The 25,854-nt window shown below is 36.7% G+C and overlaps 1 protein-coding gene across 5 annotated transcripts; it reads right to left on the minus strand.

Annotated features, from left to right (window-relative positions):
* Nucleotides 1–555: 555 nt before the first annotated feature.
* Nucleotides 556–24,917, minus strand: LOC112501784 (syndetin-like). 5 transcript variants are annotated; one of them, XM_025105521.1, is made up of 26 exons: nt 24,714–24,917; nt 24,483–24,604; nt 21,844–22,011; nt 20,592–20,666; nt 19,876–19,954; nt 18,474–18,538; nt 18,225–18,314; nt 17,338–17,427; nt 17,113–17,199; nt 15,923–16,006; nt 13,141–13,260; nt 12,289–12,320; nt 12,073–12,205; nt 9,780–10,355; nt 8,241–8,767; nt 8,101–8,164; nt 7,875–7,977; nt 7,460–7,647; nt 6,178–6,303; nt 5,243–5,313; nt 4,772–4,834; nt 3,191–3,263; nt 2,437–2,556; nt 2,268–2,345; nt 2,093–2,143; nt 556–879 (listed from the first exon to the last, which is right to left on the minus strand). In XM_025105521.1, exons 2-26 carry the CDS (start codon nt 24,573–24,575, stop codon nt 766–768), a joined length of 3,270 nt encoding a protein of 1,089 aa, XP_024961289.1. In that variant the 5' UTR covers nt 24,576–24,604; nt 24,714–24,917; the 3' UTR covers nt 556–765. The 5 variants fall into 5 exon arrangements, with proteins under 5 accessions (XP_024961289.1, XP_024961284.1, XP_024961276.1 ...); XM_025105516.1 differs by having other exon boundaries at nt 18,474–18,517; nt 24,483–24,917; XM_025105508.1 differs by having other exon boundaries at nt 24,483–24,917.
* Between the last annotated feature and the right edge of the window lie 937 nt (nt 24,918–25,854).

The raw sequence follows: 25,854 nt of genomic DNA on the forward strand, positions 1-25,854 counted from the left end.
GGTTAAACATAAAATAACCATTTTTTTCAGGTTTTACATAAAATAACCACAAAGAATCTTGCCTCATTTTCGAAATCGCTAGCCATTGTAGGTAAATCTTGTTCGGTTTATGAACTAATCAGTCATTGCAGGAAAATCTTAACCATTGATATTATGGTAATGTCCGTCTTACCATGTATAATCATTGAGTATACTTTGTAATTCTTTTAGCTCTTGCAACCCTTTTCGAGATTCTTGTTCTCCATTTTTTTAACGGGTATTGACTACTATTTTACATAAAATCCAATTTTTTGACTATTTTGTGTTCAATCTTATCCGTAATCAAAATAGCCTCAAAATGCATCCGGATCTCCTACGGGAATGATTTGGAAGAGCCAAAACCAAAAATAGTGGTATTTGCTAGCAACAACATAATGGAACATCTAGACTTACTTTTTACATTTTTAATATACTTTATTTTTCACTTTGATATAAACAAATGTGCATATAATAAACACTCTAAAATTGACTCTTACAAAAGTCAAAACATGTACCTAGTTCAATGAAAGCTGTGTATTGCTCCGAGTTTACAGCAACTACGGAGAAAAATGATTTATAATTATTTGAATCATGAAAAGGTTACTGTAATCCATTTTGAACATCATTTACAGATATCTTAAAATCACAATTCAGCAAACCCTTAACAGGGAAGCTGTTTATATTAAAACATTTACACACATGATACCACAACATAAGAAAACCAAAACATTTGAAAGCTAGCTACAACTACAAGCCTCCTGACTCTATCTTTTCCAAAACTTCCAATCTGGTCTTCCTTTTCCAACCTTTCATTGTAGCCACGAGGTTGATCAGCCCCGCCATTTGGCTTTTCGTGTATTCCTGCAACACCATTTTCAGGATTGCATAACGTAAACAATATTAAATCGGATGCTTCTTTACTTCTTTCCTATGCTTGATCGAATAAATAAGCTCAAGTTATAATGTATGCATGTAAAACTAATACAACAAGACTCTTACGGTACTCTTTTCACATGCATTTCTTGATTTTTTTAGCTTTTTCTCATATCAGAAGATACATGCAACAAACACGTTGTAGAGGGGTCGGTTTTGTAATTCTCTTTTTGGCCGAAGGTTGAGTTTGCACCTGTGATATCTGACCCTCTAGTCCTTAGTGATGGCTACTTGAAAAAAAAAGTAGTCTATCCTAGAGTTCATGTCACATGGGCGTAGATGCAGGTATGATAACTGGCATTCTGATATAAAATCGTATGAATTGAAGAATTATGTGACTAGAGGGAGGTTCAAGAGAAAACCCCTCAAAAAACAAAAAACTGAGGAACACTTTAATAACATTCATATGTACGGTATGTACATATGCATACAAGTAATTGAAGATGTAGCCTGGTTTCTTATGCACATGTGCATACTGGAAAGATTACTTACAAATTACTTGTATGCACATGTGCATACTGGAAAGATTACTTACAAATTACTTGTATGCACATATGCATATTGTAGAGATGAATGGTAGCTAGAATAGGGACGCATAATTTTTTTTAAACGGTGGCACCATTTGACTATAAGAAACAAATATAGGGATATTTATTACCAAATCATCATTGGTTTGTTGGTTAGTTCATTGATTTTCATATTTGAGGTCTTGTGTTCAAGTCTTTTATTTCAAATTTTCTTCAGGGACATAATAGATCTAAAGTTAAAAGTTAAAAACTAAGAAAATGACACTAACAAGATTCAAACTCGGGTTTGGGGTGAAAGAAAAGCCTTCCAACCAACTTTACCAATGAAAACTTGTGTTCTCATTGTAGTTTCAAAATATATATGATGGCACACAACAAATTAATACGGTGACACTTTTCAAGACCCTAGAATTTTTTACACTACGATGGATGGACAATACAGTGGCACGGTCCACCGTATCTACATTGGGTCCGTCCATGTCAGCTAGAGTGTTCCTTGGTTTTTCGTTTTTTGTGGTTTTTCCCTGAACCTGACCTTATGTGACTAAAAAGTTTTGAAGTAGATAAAAGAAACTCAATGATGAAGTAAATAGTTTTGAGCCAGAATATGTTACCGGATGAGCACGTGCCCAATGTACATATTCAGTTTCTGGAAGGTAATATGCCTGTAAAAGCAGTAGGACAGATGGAGTATCACCAGTTAATTCCCATCATAATGGAATTTAATGAAGTGAAGTAGCGAGTTAAGTTTGAAATATAGACTTTTGAACCAAATCATCCCTTGCTTACCTTAATAAAAGTTTCGACTGCGTATAATTTTGGCTTAACATTAATCGTGACAAAATGCTGAAGGCCATTGATCAAAACCTGAAATGATAATAGAAACACTCAATCTTCTGACACACCATAGATAGAAAATACTGAAGCTTTATTGATACCGTCATAGTTTAAGAAAAACCTGAAGATCCAATAACATTAGGGCTCGACCCTCATCAGAACACCGTTTCACTCTTGAGAGTCCTTCGATGAGAGTTTCAGAAATAGTTTCAAGTCCGTACTCTATTAGGAGATCTTGAACCTGGTTAACAAGAATAGTCTTTAAATAATGGCATTTCCCTTTTATAGAAAGATGCAGTTTGTTGTTTGCATGTACTCCCTCAGCCCCAAAATAACTCCCAACATTTCTGCTAATTTCAATTAAAATTTTACCCTTTAGGCCACTTCACATGTTATCGATAGCGTTTGACTTTGGTTTACATGAAACCTCTACTTTGTCACTGCTTAGTATTTAAGTTTTTATGTTGTTCCGAGGGTTATGCTATTTCCATGCCTTTGTAGTTTAGGGTGTAAAGTATCTTTATTAGTAAAAGCAACACTTTAGGGCTAGCTTCCTAAAGCGATCCTCGTTGTTTTTGCATTGTGATCTTGAATGAAGTACTTCGGATATTTGATTAATGGTCAAACACTTAATGTTGCATCTATTTCAAGACAAGGGACTGAAGGGGTATAAGTTTAGTTGTTCTGAACAGCGTATTATATTTTGCAGCTTAAAACTGATTCATGAACATTAGAAAGGATGAGAGGAGCTCAAAACTCTTTCACGAATACTATATTCTTTAGCAGAGAAGATAACAACACACTGACAACTTCAACATAGATATTTCAAGTATCCGCACAATATACAATACAAAATACGAGGCTCCAGCCATTACCTCCGTCCGAATACCTCCATGAGCGAGCCTTGTTTTGTAGTGCTTAAATTCTCCCAATAACAGGTCAACATACCTATTAACCACAAAAATATTAGTCCTATCAAGTATAGGTTGTCAAACTTGCTATAAGCGAAGGATCAGTAGGTCTAATGGGAACAGCAGATTTTGACAAAAAAGACTAATCAACCTACAAGATCAAGTAAAATGTTTAAATAGGAAGAACGCCCAAATTAGAAAAATCTTCATGTTGATTCACCTGAGTAGCGCACTACTCAAGTTTCTTAATGAAGATAAATGACTAGTTTCATATTTCTAAGCTGATAACTAGTTTCATATTTCTAAGCTGATACTGAGCTTAGGGGCCGTTTACAAAACGGTTATCGGGTAAACGCTTACTGGGTGCCAATTGCCTTAACGGGTGGACATGGCAAGGACCAAGAATATTACCCAGTAAGAGGCATAGCAAGGACCAATTAGCTTACCCGCTAAGTGAGGGAGAAGACTCTTACCCAGTAAGCGTTCACCAGGTAAAAAACGCCTACCAACAATCCATTTTGATCGTTGAGAATGCTACCCAATAAGGTAAATGAGGATGGCGATTATTGAAGGTAAGCGCTTAGCTGGAAAGCATTTGGTAAACAGCCCCTTAGTATGAAATACAATAACAAGACATTTGCCAAGATAAAGAGGAGTTTGGTAGAATATAATTCAGTAATTTCAAGAAGTTCAAAGAGAAGTTACTTGTCATATTAAAAGTAGCTCATGCTTTATCCTAGGGTGATCTTGGGCTATATATTTCTATCTGCTCTATCACTCTATGTGCTACCATGTTTGCTCTTTCCTTTGTTCTTTCATTGGTTTGTATCGCAAAAGCACACTTGCATACCATTTGATCATGGTCACTACCCAAGTGGGCAGCAATCAGAAAGCAAAATGCAAACCTAGTAGGGATGTCCCCTTCCTTTCCTAGCAGACTTGCTGATAGGAATCACCATCATTGTCGTCCGTATTTGTGATTTAAATTTAGTCCAGAGTGAAGTTTGAACTATTATTTATTGACTCATTTGTGTTGTTCCTCATCAGGAGTTTAGAGTTTTATGGAGTTTACGTGGACCTAATTTCATGACAAGGATGATTAAATGATATATAATAGGTATGTTGACTTGTCAATGGAAACAACTCTTTCTCTGAAACATATCATCATGAACGTATATCGTCAGAAATCTGAAGACTTTGGTGGATAAGAACCCTTGAAATCCTAGTGAAATGTTCTAAAAGAATACCAATTTCAGTTCCCTAGTTTGTTTATCAGTATCTAGTAATGGTTCACCAAGAGGTGTCACCTTTTCAAGATGCTTAATTGGGTTCAATGTAGCGCTCCTGGTCCATGGCGCAGTGCCTTTTTTCCATCCCTTTATTATGTGTTTAGCTTATGATTTTATTCAGGTATATTAGGGCTGAGAAGAAACAAAAAATCACCTGGAGAAGACTTGACATATTGCCTATTAATATATAATTTGTATAAATATCTTATACCAAGTATTGAAATCAAGAAATATCAACTATGCAAAACATGTATACCCATTATGTTCCATTCCAAGCTCTTTAACTTCCCATTTAGCACTGGCAATTCGATCCGCATACCTGCCAACAAGTCCAGGTGAAACACACAGGATTATACTAGTGCTTTAATATCCACACACACACTAGCACTCCCCATATGCAGAGGTATTCTACCGCAACCAGAACAACATAAGAAACAGATCTGGCATAAAGACGGCATGGATGATAGACTAACATCTAGCATGTGCACTAGTGCTATTAGAAAACTAATTTCCACAAAGCTTGAATGACATTTAAGATTTGCAACAATGACAGCACATAAGAACATTATGCACATAAATTATTAAGAAATCATCATTTTTTTCTGGATGAGCACGGGATTAAGTTTGTCTTATTGTCTTGTAAACAAGACAACTGCCTCCAATTGATTTACAAAGCAAAGAAAATAATATAAATAAAATGAACAGAAGAGAATTTTTCATGTTTTACCCACTAATATGAAAAAGTAACTTTGCTGTCGTTCTATGTATTTGCTCTGTGAGATCTGGCACCGAATCCACCTGTTAAAAGGTCAAAATTTTCTCCATCAGGTTTACATACAACTGGAGTATTCCAAAAAAAAATGAACCTAATGGAGGCAATCCATACTTAATTCTAACAAACAAGAGGCTGTAAACTATAATTTGGCAGTTGCTTAAATTGTGCTTTTAAGACCTGCACTTTGGGCGGCCCCAACATCCAGAGTGTATGTCTCAATACAGTTTGGACACTGGTCCTCCGACTTTACACAGAGACTGCAAAATGTTTTTTCTATCAATAAACAATTGGGTCGTCTAGAAAAATCTGGTTACTTCCACCCATCCTAAAGGATGTCCTATTTAGAAGTCAAAAGGTTGAAGAGAATTCTTATGTTTTCAGGTTTATTTCTCCTTCAATGTGGCAATTAGTACGAGGGACTCTGGAATGTATTTTTTCACCTTAGTGTGGTAAGAATTCCACAACATCTTTAAATTTCACATTTAGGTCCATTGCACAAAAAGGAATTGGAACGGCAAATACTCCTGTCCAGCACTATGTGGAACAACTTATCATACATGCACGTTAGGGAGGATGGTGTGCCTTAATGATCCACATAAAAGTGGACACATCCATTAAAATATAACATAGGGAAAATCACTGGTTTTGGAGTAGAAATATTAAGATAGCAGCATTAGAATTCTGGTTTCATCTAAATAGAGTCCTCCTATGCTACTTGGCGAGTAAAGATGTTTCAGCCATGCATATAATTTTCTTCGCATTGCAACTAATCTTTTATACTTCACCATTTTAACCTTGAGTTGAAAAGAACGACAGCTTTGTATAATTAAAAACAAATACATCATCTCAATTTTGGATTCACATAGAGAATGGTGACTGAAGCATACCACATGCAAATAAAATTCTTCAAGCACTGTTGCATTATTGGTCAGAAGTATTGATTGAAGATGAGCCTTAAATTTATACATTAAGTGGGCAACAAGAGATATGGTGTCAGCTCCTGCACATCTTTCCTGCAGCATCACCAAATTATGAAATTAAATTTGCTTGAATAAATAATCCAGATTCGATTCATATATATTTTCTACTAAGCAAGCAGCAGTTAAAGCATTGTATAAGGTTTCCGATTTATAATTAATAACAGAAAGACCATATTATCATTATACATGATCCCAGTTGATGGTCCAATCATACAGGTTATGCTCAATTGCATGAAAGGTCTCAATATGGTTAGATCAGCAGACACTAAAATTTGATGTCTCATGACTTAAAGTTGGCTACTGAAAATTTAATGTTCTCGTATTATATACCGGATGGTTTAAAAATGACTATTCCTGATCCTTCAGAAGTTCTACAAAATGTTTGACTACAAGTTGTGTTAAGGAAAAAACTGGAGAAAAACTCGTTATTCAGATTGCAGCAGTTCATTTATGATTAAGTCTCCATTCTTTGACATGCATTATATAAAACGGCCAAAAAGTGAGATTGCAAGTCATGGAACCATCCTCAATGGAGATGAAGCTTCGTGGTTGGTCAAATAATTGACCCAATATCTGCTCTCAGCTGTTTATGATATGGAATACATTCGATCATGGGATAAACAAAGGGGTGAAACGTTTCCTTTTGTTAAAGTAAAAAACATGTGGAACCAATATATATAAGGTTAGGCATTTGGTGCTTGCAGAAAAACCAACCATGTGATAAATTTGTAAACACAATTTATTTGTTCCTTTGTCCCAGTGGCATATATAAATGCAGTCATCCCTCCCTCTATCTCTCTCATCTTCAATATAGCAATTTCAATAATAGACTCTCATGTTTCCATCCTGTGCTTGGCTTTGCTCCATATTCCTAGATGGGAAATTATCAACACAAATCTTTGAACCTTTGACTTTTAGAAAGTCACATTCCCAAGACCTCACAGAAAATTCAAAAGCCACTACCTAAGGGTACCCAGAGGTCATATATCCCCATGTATTTGTCTATAACTGACTCGAATCAATACAACAACAGACAAATATGATAACCGTATAATCTCCAAGAAGGCACCAATGTCATATTATTAGTTATTTCCTATATGCGGCCATTACAAAATGATAAGTTCCCATCAACAGAAAAACATGGTTAGAAAATGAGAAGGGATCTAGCATTCACAGCATGGTAGATTACCTTGAGTCCAAAAGAGGTGCCAGGTATATGACTAGAATTTGCACTGGGTGGACTAGTGGGTGTGATGTCCATGTGAGAAAATGGCATGTTCAAAGGTGCGTGTGGAAAGAAATTGTCTGAAGAAGATGATGACGTTATCCATTGACTGCAATCTTGAAATATTCTGGATAAGGCTGTTTTCAGCCTATCTGAGTACCAAACAAAATAAAACCATATACCAAGAAGGCAAATAAATCATAAGCACAGAAGCTGAATGGAAAGAAATAACAAAATATAACAAATTTGGTGAAAGAGAAGAGAAGGAAACTAAATCAAGCACAAATTATATTTTCTACTTAATATTTGGTTCTATGGAGAAAAGAAAATATGACCAAAGGGGACCCCAAATATAGAAATGGGAGCCAAAAGAACTCACAAGTAAGAGCCTCGTTATTCCCTTTTCCACTAGGATTGGTGTTCTGATGACCAAAGCTTTCAAAAATAAAATAGAAAAAGATCCCAAACAACTGGCATATCCCCTGTAAGAATTAGACTCATTTAGACAAAGTACTGTAAAGGCAAAAACAACCTATGGTAGAATGAGTAAATCACAAAGACAGAAACCAGAAAGCATGAAGAAGATGACATCTATAGGAACATACCTTAAATAACTCGACATTGATTATCTCTAATCTTTGCATTAGCCTTGCATATTTATCCATCAACCTATTTGCATATACATTATGTTCAGTTCATTACACTCAAGACACTTATAAGTCAAGAGTCTGGAGAAATTGTTCACCTTAGGACACAAATTGATGATCCTGTGTGCGCTCTTGTATCTTCAGAGCTCCAAGGTAACGAGTGATTGCTTGAATGTTTGGGCTTAAAGTTACGGGTAGGTAGTTGACTATCCTCATCAATAAAATCTGCAAGAAGATCTTCGTTTTCATCTTCTGAAGCATCAGCATGACCATTACTATGATTTGCATCACTATTATGTGAAGAATTATTTCTGTGAGATGCCCCATTGATTTTTCCGTTGGGTTCTTCGGAGACTGCCGACACACCATGCAAAGGGGAACCATCACATTTTGAATCATATCGTGAACAAAATGGATTCCCACTTCTAATCCAATGGAAGAATACACCTTGCTTAGGGCCAGTTTTCATCAAATCAGCTGACTTGTGGGAATTTCGAGTGGAGGAGGTAGCAGTTTGACTTATCAATGCAGCTCCATCACCAACAAGACCCGCAAAACTCACTACCTGAATTGTCTCTGGTGACAGCATGGACCAACTCTCTCTTTCCAAAACCATTTTAAGGGCCTGAAAGATGAAATGATCTTATTAAATGTTTTCTAGCAAACTAAATGCAATATGGAAGTCCGATGTTATAAATATTAAAGTCTTCATCACAGCCTGGCAAATACATCATCTAATGACATGCGAGCATAGTAGAGACAGAAAAATTGATGCTAAACTCAAGATTGTGGATTTCACTAAGAAGGTAACTAGTGAAGTGCATAATTACCAACCAAAAACATGAACATTCCTTCAGATCTATAGTGGTCTAAGTGTTCGATCCCAAAAACCAAACCAAAAAAACCTAGTATATTCCATTCGAGAGTAGGGTCTAGGAGGGGTGGATGTACGCAACCTCTACCACGAAGGGTAGGGCGGTTGTTTCAGTGAAGACCTCACACTAGTGCCAAAATGTGAGCAAAAAGGAAAAGACACGTATTAAGACTAGCACATATTATGCAGCAGAAAAAGATGAAAAGACAGAAAAGGACACAAAGAAAACGTAACAGAAGTAAGAAAGGACACATAACCCTCCATCTCTGCAGGCCTCTGATACCATAACTGACGGCTCCCTAACCCTCCCGTCCTACCCTCGCCCTTCCTAACTACCAACTTCTTATGCACACTATCTACATGTCCCTTTTTAAATCTACTACCCTAGTCCTATGTCTCCAAGAGAACTCCTATCAGAGGTCTAGGTATCCAATCCAACCCTAACAAATCCATGAGTAACCTCCTTTAGATTAAATGTGTTTTGGGATATCAATTGACCCACTCGCTTCAGCCTAGGCTTCCAAAGTCTGTCAGAGTCTCTCACGCATCTGAGGGATGAAAGGCTGTAGAGGTAACAAACTAATGCACATAATAATGATGACAAGATCATTGAGTTTGCACAAACTAATAAGTAGAATTTTAATATCCATATCATGCAACAGCTTTAGTACTTTCTGTTTTTTTCCTTCTTTTCACTGACAGGTTACAATGATGTTTCAGTAAATTTATTAGCACAAATATAATACTCCATAAGCCAACTCACATGTATATTTTGTCTGTGAAAAGCAATATAATAGTTTTCACAAAAAGCTTTCACTTTCTGCCTAAACTCAACTGCTTCAGCCCCACAAAAAGCTTCCCCAGCCAAGATGAAGATATTGAGATCTTCATATATTTTTAAAAACTGGTGGATGCTAGCAGAAGATACTGCAGCAGATGAGAGCAATACTGACACACGGCTTGTTGCAAGTTGCCAAAGATAATTGCGACCTCTCTGTAATGTCTCTGAAACAAATACTGTGGCATCATTTCGCAGCTGAAACCATGGGGATCCACTGCTTGAAGCTCCACCCCCATCATCCCTTGATTCTGAACCAGACGGATCATGAGGGATAAAGCTGCCAGTTCCACTTTCATCAGAGAATATGATAGCAGATGTCAAAGGTTCCTCCATTGAAGCTAAATTGGGCTCTCGTTGGAAGGATTGAGAGGGAAAACCAACATCCACCTCGGAACTACAAGAATATTGTGATAATGAACCAGCTTGTTGAACATTCTTGGAAGATCCTGTTTCGTCAGCTTGTTTCTGCACCTCATGTGATACTTGGCCCATTGGAACCTGACAAAGATATTGAAGAACCAATTCTAATTAGTAAACATTATGCCTCCTAGAGAAGCATTATAAGCTATTGACTTGTAATGGAAAAGCATATGTTGTACAAAAACCCAGACTTATAACAGGAACTAGAGGTCAGAGGATCATTTGACCAATACAATCCGATACTAGATAAGCACTGACATAATTTGTATCTGAACCACAAAGAAGTTCAAAGAAATGAAGATCTAACAACTTGAAAGGATCATATCACATGATCAATAGAAATAATTTAATGAGGTCAGTAGATATGCAGTTACTGCCAGACGATCTTAGCTAAAAATGTTTTGTGACCAGATTAACAATGCCAAAACCACACAAAGGCCATTTAAGCCTGCTCATGCCCCAACTTCTAAAAGTCTTGATTAAACTATCTTTGTCCTCGTCCTGTCACAGAGGCATGGACTGCAACAATTGAACTAGCCAAGCAACTATAGATGTTCAGGCTCGATCAGATGCTAGTTAATTTGTTAAACTAGTTATGCCTGCTGGAATTGGGTTCCACTTGCTGTCTCTTACCTCAAAAATAAATATCTCATCTTGGTACAAGAGTTATGAGGCACTAAAATTGTTCCATGAAGCATGTAATAGATTGATATGATTTGCCATAAGCAGCTGAAATCTCTAATCATAAAGGCAGAGATTTACCATGTATTTTTGCTTAAAGAATCAAGACGATGTTACATATATGCTCCCTTGGTGACATCTACTAAACCCATGCAACATAAAAGTTCCCTATGTGAAATCCTATAGAAAACATGTAACCTACACACATGACCATACCATGCGTGAAGGTTATATTATGAAGACAACAGGAAATGGAAGCAACAAAAATCACCAATATGAACGAGGAGCCGTATGAGGTGAAAATCTCATGTACGGTTCTGTAGAGTGGTAGTAAGGGTGACTTATCTGTCAATTTTTCCACTATCACCCCAAAAAAAACCAAACTCTGTCTTCCGTAAAGTTGCCAGAGTACGATTAACCTCTGGATTGAAATCACTGCTTATATACCCGGTATTGGCCATAATTCACAAGAACATTCTGTAGTCTTAGTACAAGGGGGGTCTCCACAGCTAATGTAATCACGAGTTCACCGAGTCTCCTAAGACCTGCTTAGGTTGGCTACTGTCCTTTTTAAGTCTCAGATAAAGAGAGATCAGAATTGAGCCATGAGCCAACCTTGGCAGCAAGATGCATGACTCAAAAAAGACAGCTGGTTGTTACACAACAGCAACAGAGCAATTATTTGCATTAAATACATTGCTAATGCAGATATACAGACCACCTGGAACATTCCAGAACAGATGAACCGAAGATAGAACCATGTCTGAGCAACAACTTATCTACAAAGAACTGCAGAGTCTTGTGTTTCTAGAAATAGGCTGCACATGGCAATGCACACATAAACACCATAGGGAGGGAGAAGGGAGAAAGAGAGAGTTTTGAAGATGAGAAGTTCTTCAAAGGCACAAATAAGTAACAAAAGGGAAGCCAAGAATAAACACACGAGAGAGATATGAGACAAGAATTGGCTGCACATGCCAGCCTATCAACCACCCACAACCACCAGGCACAGTGATGCATCAAATACAGTCTGGTCCTTCACTAAGATAAGAGTAATATGATTCTTTAGTTTAAGATAGATCAATAAAACGACAGATAGTAAACATGAATTCACCTTATACTCTGAATGGAAACTCATAATTGTGTAATACGAGCACATCAACTTGAAGAGGACAGCTAGAGTCTCCAACAAACACTGCCTGTACTTAGATTCAGGTATCCGAGTGCAAAGATCACTGTATGTAAGCCTGAGATATTAAATAAAGACAAATTAAGAACAATTAAAAGTTCTAGGGAGAACAAATATTGATGAAAATACAAAAAATTGTACCTGGTGCTTTGCATTTCAGCAGCTTCTAGATCCTGCCACATTCAGTTAGTCATAGAATTTTAAATCAACAAAGGGATAGATAGCTATTGCTATTAAACAATAAGTGGTTGGCTTAAAACTGAAAGATGGTATTGTTAGTATTTCAATGTCAAGTACACTAGTAAAAGGTACCATAAGGTATTGATTTGAATCAACAAAGCAACCACTACATGATGCCAGAAATTAAAGGTGTCTCACTCACCTAAGAGCATATATGAGTTTAAGTAGTACAACAGGCAATGTATATTATATATAAAGTCTAGTGCTCTCTACAGTTCCAAAATACATCTCGCCAATATCGTCAGATGAAGCTTTGGGAATTTCAGCAGATCAACATTTTATAGACAAATCAATGCTCTGTAGGATCTTACAAATGCGTAAACAAGAAATTACTTGTACATTTATACAATCATAAAACACATACTCCCTCCATCCCAAAAGAATGTAACACTTACTATTTTGGGTTGTCCCAAAAAACACAACATTTCCTTTCCTGGAAGATTCCAATCAAAATGCACTTATTTTCCCATTAGCAATTGTTACAAGATATTGGTGAGAGTGATTTTGGTCCAAGAATTTTCTTAATTTTGTAAATTTAAGGAATATTTTAGGTATTGACTACTTGTCAAAAGACTTCCCTTGAACTATATGTCAAGTCAAATGTTGCATTTTTGGGACGGGGGGTAGTTTTTGTTGAAAAGGATGCCCTTCCAATCATGTATGGACGCCCTTTCAAATGTCATGTTCTCTTCATCCTCTTTTACTCTAGTAACTGATAAGGTATGATTTGAAGTTACTGGTAAAAAGATATACCTCTAGCACAATGCTCTTAAGGACTGCATGGGTTCCAGATATGACCTCCTGCATAAAGAAGCTTTGTATCTTTTCAGCAAGACCAGAAACATCACCAATCAATGCATAAGCATCAACGACCTGCAAGGATGGTAAAGAGTTTCATATTGCTTAAGAAAGACAAGAGAAAAGGCATATCAAGTATAATTACAATTAATAATTGAACTGATCCTCCAAAAAATTAACTGAACCAATTTTCATAAGCTAGATTTAAATTGGAAGGCAGAATTGTTATGATAAACTGAAGCAGAGCTTAATGAAGTGACCACTATAAAGTCAATCACTAAAATGGGTTTCCTATGCAGAATATGCAGATTTACCTCCAAAAAAGCAGGATATATGTATTGTGAAATATTATAATCGAAGAACAAATACTTTGCTAAATGAAAAGGAAAGGTGATCATCATTACCATATTAAACCAAACAAAACCGACTCCGTATTACTTGAAAGTAGGGTATCAGGGGTGGGATGTACACAGACCTGTCATCTACCCCAAAGAGTAGAATGGTTGCTTCCATGAAGACCCCCGGCTAGTGCAAAAGTGTGAGCAAAAGGGTAAGGAACAAAGACTAGCAAAAAGTAAGCACAGAAAAGAAAAAGGAGTAAAAAAGTAAGGAACAAAATGATATCAATTATCCCTATAATAATTAACAATTATACAGGATTACAGTAATACTTCGTCCGTCCCAAAATGGTCCACATTTCTATTTTAGTTTGTCCCGGAAAAAGTGTCCACTTTCAAAAGTAAGTGCTTACTTTCCAATTCTACCCTTAATTATGAGATGAAGAAATTCATTACTACCTGTATTATTGAGGGTAAAATTGTCATTTAGTTAATTAAGAAGTGTAACAATTACACATTTCTAAAACCGTGTGCCTTTTTCATTGTGGACATTTACTTTGGAACGAATGGAGTACTTTCCTAGAAAGACTACGAGACCTGAAAATTTATTAGCCCATGTTACTGCAATCCTAAATTCCAATTAATCATGCAGATTCGATTACACAGAATCTCTCTAAAAAATTAAGCGTTTTTTCTGCTAATGGTGATGTGGAGATTCTCTCTAGTATCATTGTAGAAACTTCCTGAAGTTCGGTAATGGCTGAGAAGGAGAAACTAACTGTTGAATGTTGATAATGGGAATCATATGACAGTGTGATACAGCAATTACCCTACAGTTTCAGGATTGGGCCAGATGCTGTCAAATCTTTACCCACTACATCCTAATCTCCAAAGCTCGAGCCAGAAGCAAGCCACCCCCAGAAAAACCATCATTATTTACAAACTCATAACGTTCTCCCACCCAATTCCTTTCTTCCTAAACAATACTTCCTTACATTTATTATAAAATGATGTCCTGTATATAAATATAAGAGAAGCAATGCTGCTAATTTTCACCCAATTCCCTTCTTCCTAAGCAATACTCCTCCACATTTATTACAAAATGATTGTATAACAGAATAAGAGATGTGATACAGCTGACTGCTAGAGACTCTTATTTTGAGAATATGGCCAGTCCGTTCACAGTAAGACAGTAAGTTGGTGCATGTCCACAAACAAATTAGATAGCTCCCCTTCTCTCCTTTTACAGTTGAGTGATTTTTCATCGTATCTCCCTCTTTCTATGGATAAGTGGGTTCTTTGATCTGAATGACTTCACAAGCTACCAAACTATGCAATCATGTTGAAGTTGATACTTCTGAACTATGTAGCAAAGATAAGGGTCTTGGATACCAACAGTCCAACACGTGACTAATCCACATATCAGCATTACAGAATTTTGAAAGTTGAAGATATATGTTAGACATGTAACTATATTTTGCAAAAACCTAATCAGAACAAATAAAAGCATCAATATGCAACTATTGAGGGATAATATTTGGTTTTTACCAAGTGTAAGTAAATATAGAATAACAATTATATAATGGTCCTAGTGGTACAGTCAAAAAAAAACATGTGGCATGTAATCTATTGGAGTCAAGCTGGTCAAATCATAAAATTAAGTCAAATTGTAAAGATGGCGACAACAAGAGGATTGTATGAGAGGGTGAAAATTAAGAAGACAGTGGAGCGAGCGTAAGCCGAAAAAAGAGGGTTAGCAGTTTCCTTGACAGGCCGAAGAATGCCATTGTCATGGTCTTTTGGGTCTTGCGTTTGTACCTAGAGTAATGACTCCGAAACCATGAAGAGTATGAGAGTCAAAAATGTGAATCCTTCATTAATCAAAATGGGAATTGTCAAGAGTCCCACATCGCCTAGACTTGGACAAACTCCCCTCTATATATGTTGGAACTCTCCCCCCCCCCCCCTTCTCTCCTCAAGGGCTTTTTTGGAGATTAAACTGAGGTTCTACATATTCTCACGTGATATCAGAGCCAAGTTCTACCATTTGGGACATCTTTGCCCGGGACTCGGCACTCTAGGACATCTTTACCCGCCTAACCCCTTTCAACACTCTAGGACATCTTTGCCCATCTAGCACCAGTTGGAGGGGGCGTGTTAGAGTCCCACATTGGCTAGACTTGGGCAAACTCCCCTCTATATATGTTGGAACCTCCCTTCTCTCCTCGTTTTGGAGATTGAATGAGGTTCTACATATTCTCACAGGAATAAATGAGAATCCAAAGCAGGCCAATCAGTGCCAAAATTATGAAACCCTAAGTATAAGATATAACCAAATTATGTATTTCTCGTATGTATCTGACTCTGGCATCATGGAAGCAACAGTTCAATGTACTCACAGTCAAAAAGCTAGTTTCTTTGAAATCTTGGCACACTCCCAATAGAAGTGAATCCAGCTTCTGTAGAGCTTTTCCCAGCCAAATCTGCAATGTGAGTATTGCCTATATCAGAATAGAGTGATGTACTACTACACCAAAACAAAGAACAGTTGAAGGAAATTATACAAGTATAATTCCAGCTAAGGAAGAAAACAAGGATAATTTAGCTGAACCGATAGGGTAGAGGTAAGGCTATCATATGCTAGCAACACTAAAGATAATTACAACAACCATTATAAGAAAAAATAAAATAAGATCATAATTAACTATACTACCCATGGATGTTTAGCTCATTCCAACTACTTGAACAAATTAAATAGTGTCCCTAGTGCATCAATGAGCAAACCTACAGCAAAACCAAGCTGCTTAAGAAAGAACTGGACGAGTATGCGCTTTTGACTTCAACAAGAGATCAAACCATCCTTGAAATCTGTGCAACAAGAGCCATCTATGTGTCTAAGTAGCTGTAACCAAATTCTTAGCAGAACTCTTCAGAGAATTAGCCACTTATAAGATAAAATCAAGTATGCATTCAAACTTCTTTGTTAAGTCCAGTTCAACAATCACCAGAGAATGGAACTTTTTTAGCAATGCATTCTATTTTTTTAATAGCCTCTAATCCAGCATAAAGAAACTGCAAAAAACTGTTGAGCTAATGAATTTTATACCACACCCCATGGAAACATATCTGAGTAATGTCATGATGACTTTCTTTCTCTTTCCTGAGCACAATGGTGAATGCATGTTCGCTTGGATTTTATTTTAATTTTTTGCCTTCTGATACTGAATAGTAGTTTAAACATGCAATCACTTATTTGTGGAATGACTTTACTTCCAGACTATGCCTTTTTTAAGGAAAATGCACCCCTTCAGGAAGGTAGCATATCGAGGAGTGCCTACATTTTGCTCACGAGTCAGACATCTAACCTTTTGGCTACAATTATTTAAAACCGATTCATATAAGAGAAAAGTTTGTTATCCTCTTTAGTAGGAAACTTAGTTCTGAACAGAGTGATCTTTTCAACTTTTAATTTATTCATGACATCTGCAACCAGGCACCTCTACAGGTGCACAAGCCACCATTTCGCCTTAATCCAGTTGGAAGGTTTTTCTCTCCCAAGTTCAACAGCTATGCCATATTAATTTCTTACCTCCACACCACGGCTCATCTCTTGTATAGCTGAAAGCTCAGATAAGCTATCCAGAAGTTGAAGATACTCGGACAGGACCTGGAATGCCTGTACAAGGAACCAGTCCAGCATAAAGCCGCAGTCTTGAATTGAGATATCATAACAGGATGGATAATCTCTTAGATCAACCACAAAAATTGGCTAAATTGCCATAACACAAAGAAATTCCAGAAAAAAGGAGTGCACCTTAAAGAAATTATCTTCATTAACATGGGTTTCAAGTTCTATTTGCATGTGCTTTGCACGACGAAGCTCTTTCAAAACTAGAAGCACTTCCTGCATATTTATTTGATATTTTTTGTGAGATGTAAATATATGGTTAGTCATCATAAAAGATTCCATCATGTGGAAGCAAATGCAATTAGAATCAAATATCACATTCTCAAACCCAACTCATGTAACAAACTTCAATTCTTCAACATGTGATGTCTTCACACTTGGACATATGAAGCAAAGTAAATAGAATTCAGATTATTCCCACCAAAGCATAGACCTTCTCACAGAAAGCCACGCCTACCTCAAACTCATAGCCTTGAATCTAAACTAATTTTGTTACATTTCATGTGCTAATTTGAAAGGATCTGCGCCAATGTAATATCTAATCATCTGAATAACTAAGGTGACGACAGAATTCTATCAGATGAAGAAAGAAGGCTTCGAATGGTAAAGGATAATAACATTCATTCGATTTTTTTGTTTTCAGTTTTTCTTCTCAATGTTGACTTCACTTATGTATCCTACATCTGTTTTCTACAAAAGAAAATCCACTTCAAAGGTTAATGCATTACAGGACACCTTTGTCCAGATTATGACCAAAGTAAGGTATACAATAAAAGCCAGATTCAAAGGAACCTTTTAAGTAGAAACTGATTTGAACCAACCAAAAGGCTTCTAATTTGAGAACTCCACAACTATTTCATATCATGCAGTACATACTAGAGACATTCCTAGAAACATACAAGTTGTTTCAAGTATATTACGTTGACAAGGCCTATCACGAATACACAACATGTATAAGCTAATTAGTCTGACAAGAAGTAATGCTGTAAAGGGTCCCAGAGGATGGATAATACCAGAAGAGTTTGTTTCCTTCTAGAACTTGTGTTAACAATAAGGTCCCTCGATACTTCATTCCTTGAAGAAGTGAGGTGTCTTCGTCCATTCTATTCATACAAAATAAACATGCTAATGAGTTCTGAGCAAAAACAAACCTGCCTTAATCATTTTAGTTTATATAGCTAGACTAATTCTAGCTACCTTAGGTTTATGGTTTGACAAAATCAGGCTTAGGCAGACAAACACAAACGCCATCACCGGCTTACCATGCAAATGACATTTGCAATCTTCAAGTCTTTCTCCAGCTCGCCTACCAAATCCATTCCTTTCACTGAATGAAAATAAATATTACCGCTTCATCACCGTCTAAAAAATCCACTTTTTATCAGATGCTAGGTCAGAAACTGCTAAAGATACAGATAGGAACTGAAAGAAGGGCCACTGCAATACAAGTTCAACCACAAGAACAAGGAACTGAAGTATATGCAAGCAAAGGAACATTGGTAACAAGTATCACTTTGACAAAGATACGACCAGTATGAACCACATACATGAAGACAGAGACAGAGAGAACTATACCGTAGCACCGGATTAAGGAATACTGCCTACTTAACCATATATAAGATGCTTCTTTCATGATGTGAAATGACCGATGAGTGGGCCATAAATTATAACCAATGATGTAATCAAGACAGAAAGAAGATCAAGATGATAGCTTCTATCATGATGGGCCTTTTAAAGGCCGCTGTGTTCTCAAGGAGTAAAATATGATTTCCTCATAACCTGATAATACAAAGATCCTTACCTAAGCTGCAGCTTTTTGCCACTAATTTTTGCATTGTTAGGTAGGGAATGGTAGTCTATGAAACTTAGTGATTGGAATGCACATGAAGGCTCAGAATTATGGCAACCCCTATCAGTACATACAAAAATGCTATCACAATGGATGTTGATGTCTAAAGGGTTATGTGCCAATTCCTTAAAGAATAGATATTTGTGTATATAATGCCAATGTAAACAAGCTTCATCACAGTGCAAAATGACATGGGACAAACAAAAAAAACTCATCATTAAAAGATTGTAATGCCAAATTTTCTTTATGTAACACAAATGGGGTAAAGATAACATATACATCACCTGGAAGAGACTAACTATGTAGTAATCTTAAGTGACGTGAACTATTTTCAGTGTCTAGGTATTGCACATTTTTAGGGAAATTTGGAATCTAAAATCTCTAAAGCTAGCCTAGAAGCTTCCAGTTGTTATATCATCTCATCTTCTCTGTCATTTTGAGATTGGCCTATTGAGAAGAAGCAGAATCAGCCAGCTCTTCTCAAAGAACCATTCAGTAACCATTTACAATTAAGTGACAACCTACATATAAGCATCAACTAATTCAACCATAGATATATGCAGTTGCCAATGATACATGCTAACCATCAAAACAGAATCAAGAAAAATGGCTACATCAATGGTGAACAGGATACACCTAAATTCAGAAAGAGAGAGAGATATTGAAGTCGTTCTTATTGCTGCTGAATAGTTGCAAGATGTTGGAGGAAGATTGAATGTGGTGTATGTTAGCTTGTAGGTAGACAAGAATACGAGAAATCAGATTCATTGTATATCTCACAGCAGAATTTGAACAAATTATAGCATTAATCTTACCCATTACTTCGTGGTGCTCCATCACTTGGCGAGACAAACTTTCTGTTACTTTATCCAGTTGTAATAATCTAAGAGAAGCCTATAAACAACAAATTGCAGATTCATATGTAAACATTTTTATTGAATCTAAACACTTGGCAAAGTATAAAATGAACTCGCATCTGAACCAACTACCAATCCCCTTTCTCTTCTCCTAGCCTAAAGAGTGCTCACAATGTGCTGGTGTAAAACCAGTGCATATTCTTCTACTCCTTAAGCAGCATGTTACCACAATGTGAATGCAATAACATGTCAAACTAGAAAATGAATCTACCATGGGCGGAAGTAATAAACCAAAATTCACACTTGGCAAGAAAGTTTCCAGTTACTTTATCTGGTTGTAGTCACCTAAGAATAGCCTATAAAAACAGGCTGGAGATGTATATGGTAAAGATCCAAAAGACTCCAAATGCATATCATATGCATGCAGCATGTCAAATGAACGATGGTGAGGATGCACACTGAGAGACGAAAGAGGAAGGGAGAGAGTGCAGGTATTGAATTCCTACATGCCAGTCAGAGGCACAAAATACATGCATCCAAACCCAGAGTAGTACCAAAAGCACAATTCAGGTGACAAGCATAAAGACCCATGAAAGATGACTGACATTTCGTTTGTCAAACAATAAATAGAACCTTGGCTGGTTTAATTACGTAAAGGAAACAGATCAAATTACCTTCCTCTCAAAATATGCATGATCATTTTCTTCGGATGGAATATTCTCTAGGGCGTGTCGAACAGGATCAAACTCCTATTCACAGAATTTCAGCAGCTTTTAGCAATAGTAACACAATATAACTTGGAATAATTAACTAGTTCACATGCAAGGCTATTTAGATAAGAAATAACTATATAAAGCATTTGAAAGTGGTATCCTCCCCCTGCCCCTCCTAAAAACTGAACATAGACAAATAAGTAAATGAACACGTATGAAAAATAGGAAGAAATACAACAATGACAGGACTTCTCTCCCAAGCTAGTTTGTCTACATTAGAAACAAATACAAGTCCAAAGAAGGATGAAAAATGAAAAAAAAAATCAAACTGAACATGACTAGAGAAGTTACTTGAAACTAAAAGAATGCTAGAGAACTAGACTCACATCATAACTAATTTGAAGAATACCTGACATTCTAAATAACAGAAGATTAGCAAAATACTTAAGACCGTGCTAGATGGCTCAGCAATCTCATTGTTGCTTCAGTTGAACTCCTACCATCATGTTGCAGGAAATTTGATTTTTGAACACAACTACATGCTTATACAAGTTACCCATACAAGATTAGAAGATATGGATTGGCTAACTAAGTTTGGTATATCAAGGACTTTTTACCTTCCAAGTTTTTAACCAACTTCAACTTGTGAAAAGTTTATTGTATGATAGTCAATTGGATGTTTTTTAGGATGTGGAAGAAGGTGCTATATGAGTTTCTACTACTTAGAATGCTTTAGCAGAAAGTGTCATCCACCTTGCACTAGTGACTAATGAACTCTGCAGTATGTTTGTCCTTGTAAGGAACTTTAGCAGGTTTATGCTGGAAATGAGTTTGTAAGTTGTAAACCTTATCTCCCTTAGCAGCATGGGTTCTATAGAACTATACTAGTGAATCCCTTTCTCCTTCTACAAATCCCTCGTGGTAATGTCTTCAGGCAGATGAGAGGCAAGAAGATAAGGATCCTAAAAGGTTGTTGTTGCAAATATCAATACAATGCATGTTAACTTCAAATCCTAAGTCGATGTTCAACCAAAGTCAGACAAGGCATCCATACTAGCAGAACTCTCAGGTGTAAAATTATCTGCAATTAGTAAAATATGTCTTAAGATTCAATTGTATAGCATTATTTCACATAGTATCATTGAAAATATGGTACAGCATGTGTATTTGACCACCCTGAAACATACATTTACAAATCTAATAAATGTCAAACCTCTTCATAAAATTCCTCCTCAAGCTCTTCCAGTACTTGATCACGATGTTCACTTCCATATATAGAACTCAGCTGTTCAGAGCTTGAAGAGATATTTTGTCTATGATGTGGAGGGATTGAAGCAAGTGCACGAGCTATAGTTGCTGCAGCTGCAGCCCGTGCTGGAACCTGTAAGACAAGTAATTTACACTTGAATCATATAGCAAAATCCTATTGAACAGCAGTACCGGAATTGTCTCAACAAACTAAATCAGCAACGTTATTCAACTGCATTGTGGGTACTATTTTCCAGATTACTTGCTAAAAGAAGCAATTGAACAAAGAAATTAAGAAGTTCCATGGAAATAAGAACCCCCGACAGACATTGACAACACCAGTGCTGAAAATACATTAACCTTCTAGTAAACCTCCGTTGCGTTTCACCTATAGGAGAAAGGGAAAGTAACGAATATAGGTGGGTGAAGTTTTGGTTGTTTTACTTTTCTGAATTAGAATAATTGTTTGGGAAAGGGTACTTCTGGTATTTTCCCTCGAATAATGGGCCACGTGTGTTAAAGTGGGTAGGAGCTTTGTTTTTGGGGGCATTCTGTTGAAAACTTGTAACTCGAGCAGGAGCTCTGGGAGAGTCCCTGGCCTCTCGAATGCCAGTGGAATTTCAATTCCTTTTCAATACAATTCACAGCCGACTGTTTTGAATCAGTTTATAGCACCTTCCTGTGAGAAGAAAGATAAGAGATTCATAGAAGAAAGACATGCCTACAAGTTGGCCTCCTTAATTTAACAATTTAAGACCAAGGAAGAATTCAAGCAAAATAACAAGACCAACAATGAATGACACCTCGACAAGTGTATCCAAGCTAGTTGAAGGAAATCCAGGAATGTAGCTTGTACTTTCTAATCTGAATAGGCTCTACCCTTTACTTTCAAAGTTGATTACGATCTCGGGAGTTAAGTTTATGGCCTTCGTCGTGTGGGGCATTCAGAAATAAATCTTCGCATGGATAGGAATTATAGCTCCCTCCTTTCTTCTTCACCTTATTCTCCTTCTTTCCATTTTGATTCTTCTGCAGAGCCTTTTTCCGGTATGCTAACTTGTCTTAAATCAAGTTTGCATTACTAACAGAGTTTTCAAGTAATAAATTCTTCCATAGTTTCAGACCTTGGCAGGTTCTTGGAGTATCAAAAATAAATCCTCTTCCTCGTGAGGCCTAAGAGCCAAAAAATCATTGAATTGCAAAGCGCCAAATGGGTCTATGGTTCTGTGCAAAATATCATTATGCAGACTCGATGGATGTTTGCTTTTTGTGTGAACGCATGGTATGGTAGATTACATAAGGACTTGTGATATAGGATATGCATTATCACATACCATTTGTTTGAACTTATCCAGAGATTGATACATTATAATCAATCCAAAAATATTAAGGGACTGATGGTGATCATTCTATTCCTTTATCACACAGCACGTCAACTTTAAGTTGAAACGCGATTAATTTAAGCTTTCATGCCCATCTATGAAACTCCTATCATTTGAACAAGACAGGTTCGAACCTCATTGACCACTTCAGCTCAGATGCACCAGTTGATAAGCTTCTCTCTGGAAACCCTGTTTAGTTTTCTCTTTTTCGTTCAAACCACCAAGACAGTCTTATCTTTGTACTCCCTTTAGGTTTTATTCACACCTCATTCAAGTTGAGAAATTCAACATCAGTTGATTGTTGTTCAGAAGCCTTGTACCTTGACTAATACTTTCAGTTGAAAGTGACAATCCTACTTGTGCCAAGAATTTCAATTCCTCCATCGGCACCAATGGAAATAGATATTCTCTTTATCCGAATAACCATGAAAAAGTTCTACAGTTAATTTACTATGATTTTTAATCAATCACCGATTAGACCCTTAGAGTGATTCAGTCGATACAGTGGTGCGCTTGAAGTGGGGGTGCAATTTGAATCAGTAATCATCAATGCATAAGGGAACAGCACAAAGCGATGATTTTCAAACACAAATTAAGACCCGTCTAATCAAGCCTTCGAACAATTGGCAAGATCACTCTTTGAGGTCCCACAAACAACCTCTTTGCAAACAGAGAAAGACCATTTACAAAGCCTGTCTGGCGTATGAAGTTAATTTTAAAAGAAGTTAGCACCCCTTATCGAAGGATGCAGGCTAGAAAAAAAAAATATGAAGAAAAACCACTACAACAAGTTTCGCTAATGAAATATACAAGTTCTGGTTATTAGTTACCCATGCCCGCTCTCCTTAGCTCCAAAACATCAATATAGTAAAATAAACCTAATTATTATCATAGAGATGCTGCTTTAAGCTACTTGGCAAAATAAAATAATAGTATTATAATAGCAAAATGGAGCATAACCAAGTTATTTGGACTATATATGTGAGGTGTGTATAATTTAAAAGTTCATTAACAAAAGATATGGAGTTAAAATTACCAGTTATGCATACAAAAAACTTCAAAAATCCATAGTTTCTCACCGGAAATCATTTACGACCATGATCTGTGCCTTTAAACTACTTCCATTAGAATAACATAAATTTAGACTACAGTATCAAACAAGTGATGCAGACATAATTACGTGATGAGTTGGTTTAAGCAAGAGCTGTAAGCTTCCAATTACCTCAGTACGATCGGAAGTCGAAGGAAGAAAGCCGAGAGATCTCGCGGAGCGTACTGAACTGAGAAACTTCTCACCAACCTTTGACAAATCCATACCACCACCGTTATCGCAGCTGCCTCCTCCTGGAGATAACAGAAGCGAACCTAAGAACAAAAACCTATAAATCTCGAAACCTTCAGGACTCAAATTTCCGTGATTCAAAGCGAGTGGAATGAGAGCAAGTGGTGGTACAGAGAAACTGCTTGGCTGCATCTCAAATCGGAGGTCTGAAATCAAGCAACTGATGAAATTGAAAGCCCATTTGTAAAGAGACCTGCAGATCGACGGTGAATGGCTTGCAGAGCCGTGGAAGAAGGTGAGATCAAAATTCGGTTTGAGCACAGAGAGGCACTGTTGGTATAGATGACAGACTGATTGACCTTGACTTGTATGCCATCCCCCTGATACTCTTTTACATGTTCCTTTCTAGTAAATGCTTTTTCTGTAATATTATGACATTTAAATGGTTAAATTTTGCATACATATCACCTATGATATCAAATAACATCGTTTGATAATAGGAGTCAAAAGTAAGAATTGTATGAACATGAGTAGTGTATAATAAATCTGGATTTTTATCACTTTTAATTTCATCTTATTCTATAAATTGATTTTTCATGAGAATTAATCTAGTTCATATCTTGAAATATTATATCAACACCTTGATCTTCAATTATAACTGATATGAAAATGAATATTCATTCTTACATTTTTTAAAATAACTTCTAATTACAATATAGCGATTGTAACACTTTTCGTCCCTTTATTCACAATTACAATATAGCGATTGTGGTTTGCAAGAACATCCAGAGCTGGTCCCTTCTTTTAACGCAGTCAAATACTTCCGTTAAAATAAGGGCGCTTTCTTCTTTTTAGTCTTTCTTATGGTTTTTTCCTCAATTTCTATTGAAAACATAAAATCTTTTTTGTAGAGGGAACCCTTTCCACCGACAAACCCTCCGATCATCGTCTCCGGTGAAATTTCCGATCATCGTCTCCGGTGAACTCCAGGAACACAGTAACCAACTAACCATCTCCAAACCCACACCTCAAACCCCAAAATCAAAAAAAAAAAAAAAAAAAGATGGGGGTTTCGATAAAGAGGTGCCAAACCCACACCTCAAACCCCAAAATCAAAAAAAAAAAAAAGATGGGGGTTTCGATACAGAGGTACCGACAAAAAACCCAGATCAAGATCAAACCCCCAGACCCAAAATCAAAATCAAGAGCAAGACCCAAAATCGAAGATCATGCTCACCTACTCTCACTATCAAAATCAAACCCTAATATATTTCAAAACAGACGAGAGAGGTTTATGAATGTAGGGACAGAT

Source organism: Cynara cardunculus (genome assembly GCF_001531365.2).
Source record: "Cynara cardunculus var. scolymus isolate 2C chromosome LG 1, CcrdV1, whole genome shotgun sequence".
In the NCBI taxonomy this organism is placed as follows: Eukaryota; Viridiplantae; Streptophyta; class Magnoliopsida; order Asterales; family Asteraceae; genus Cynara; species Cynara cardunculus.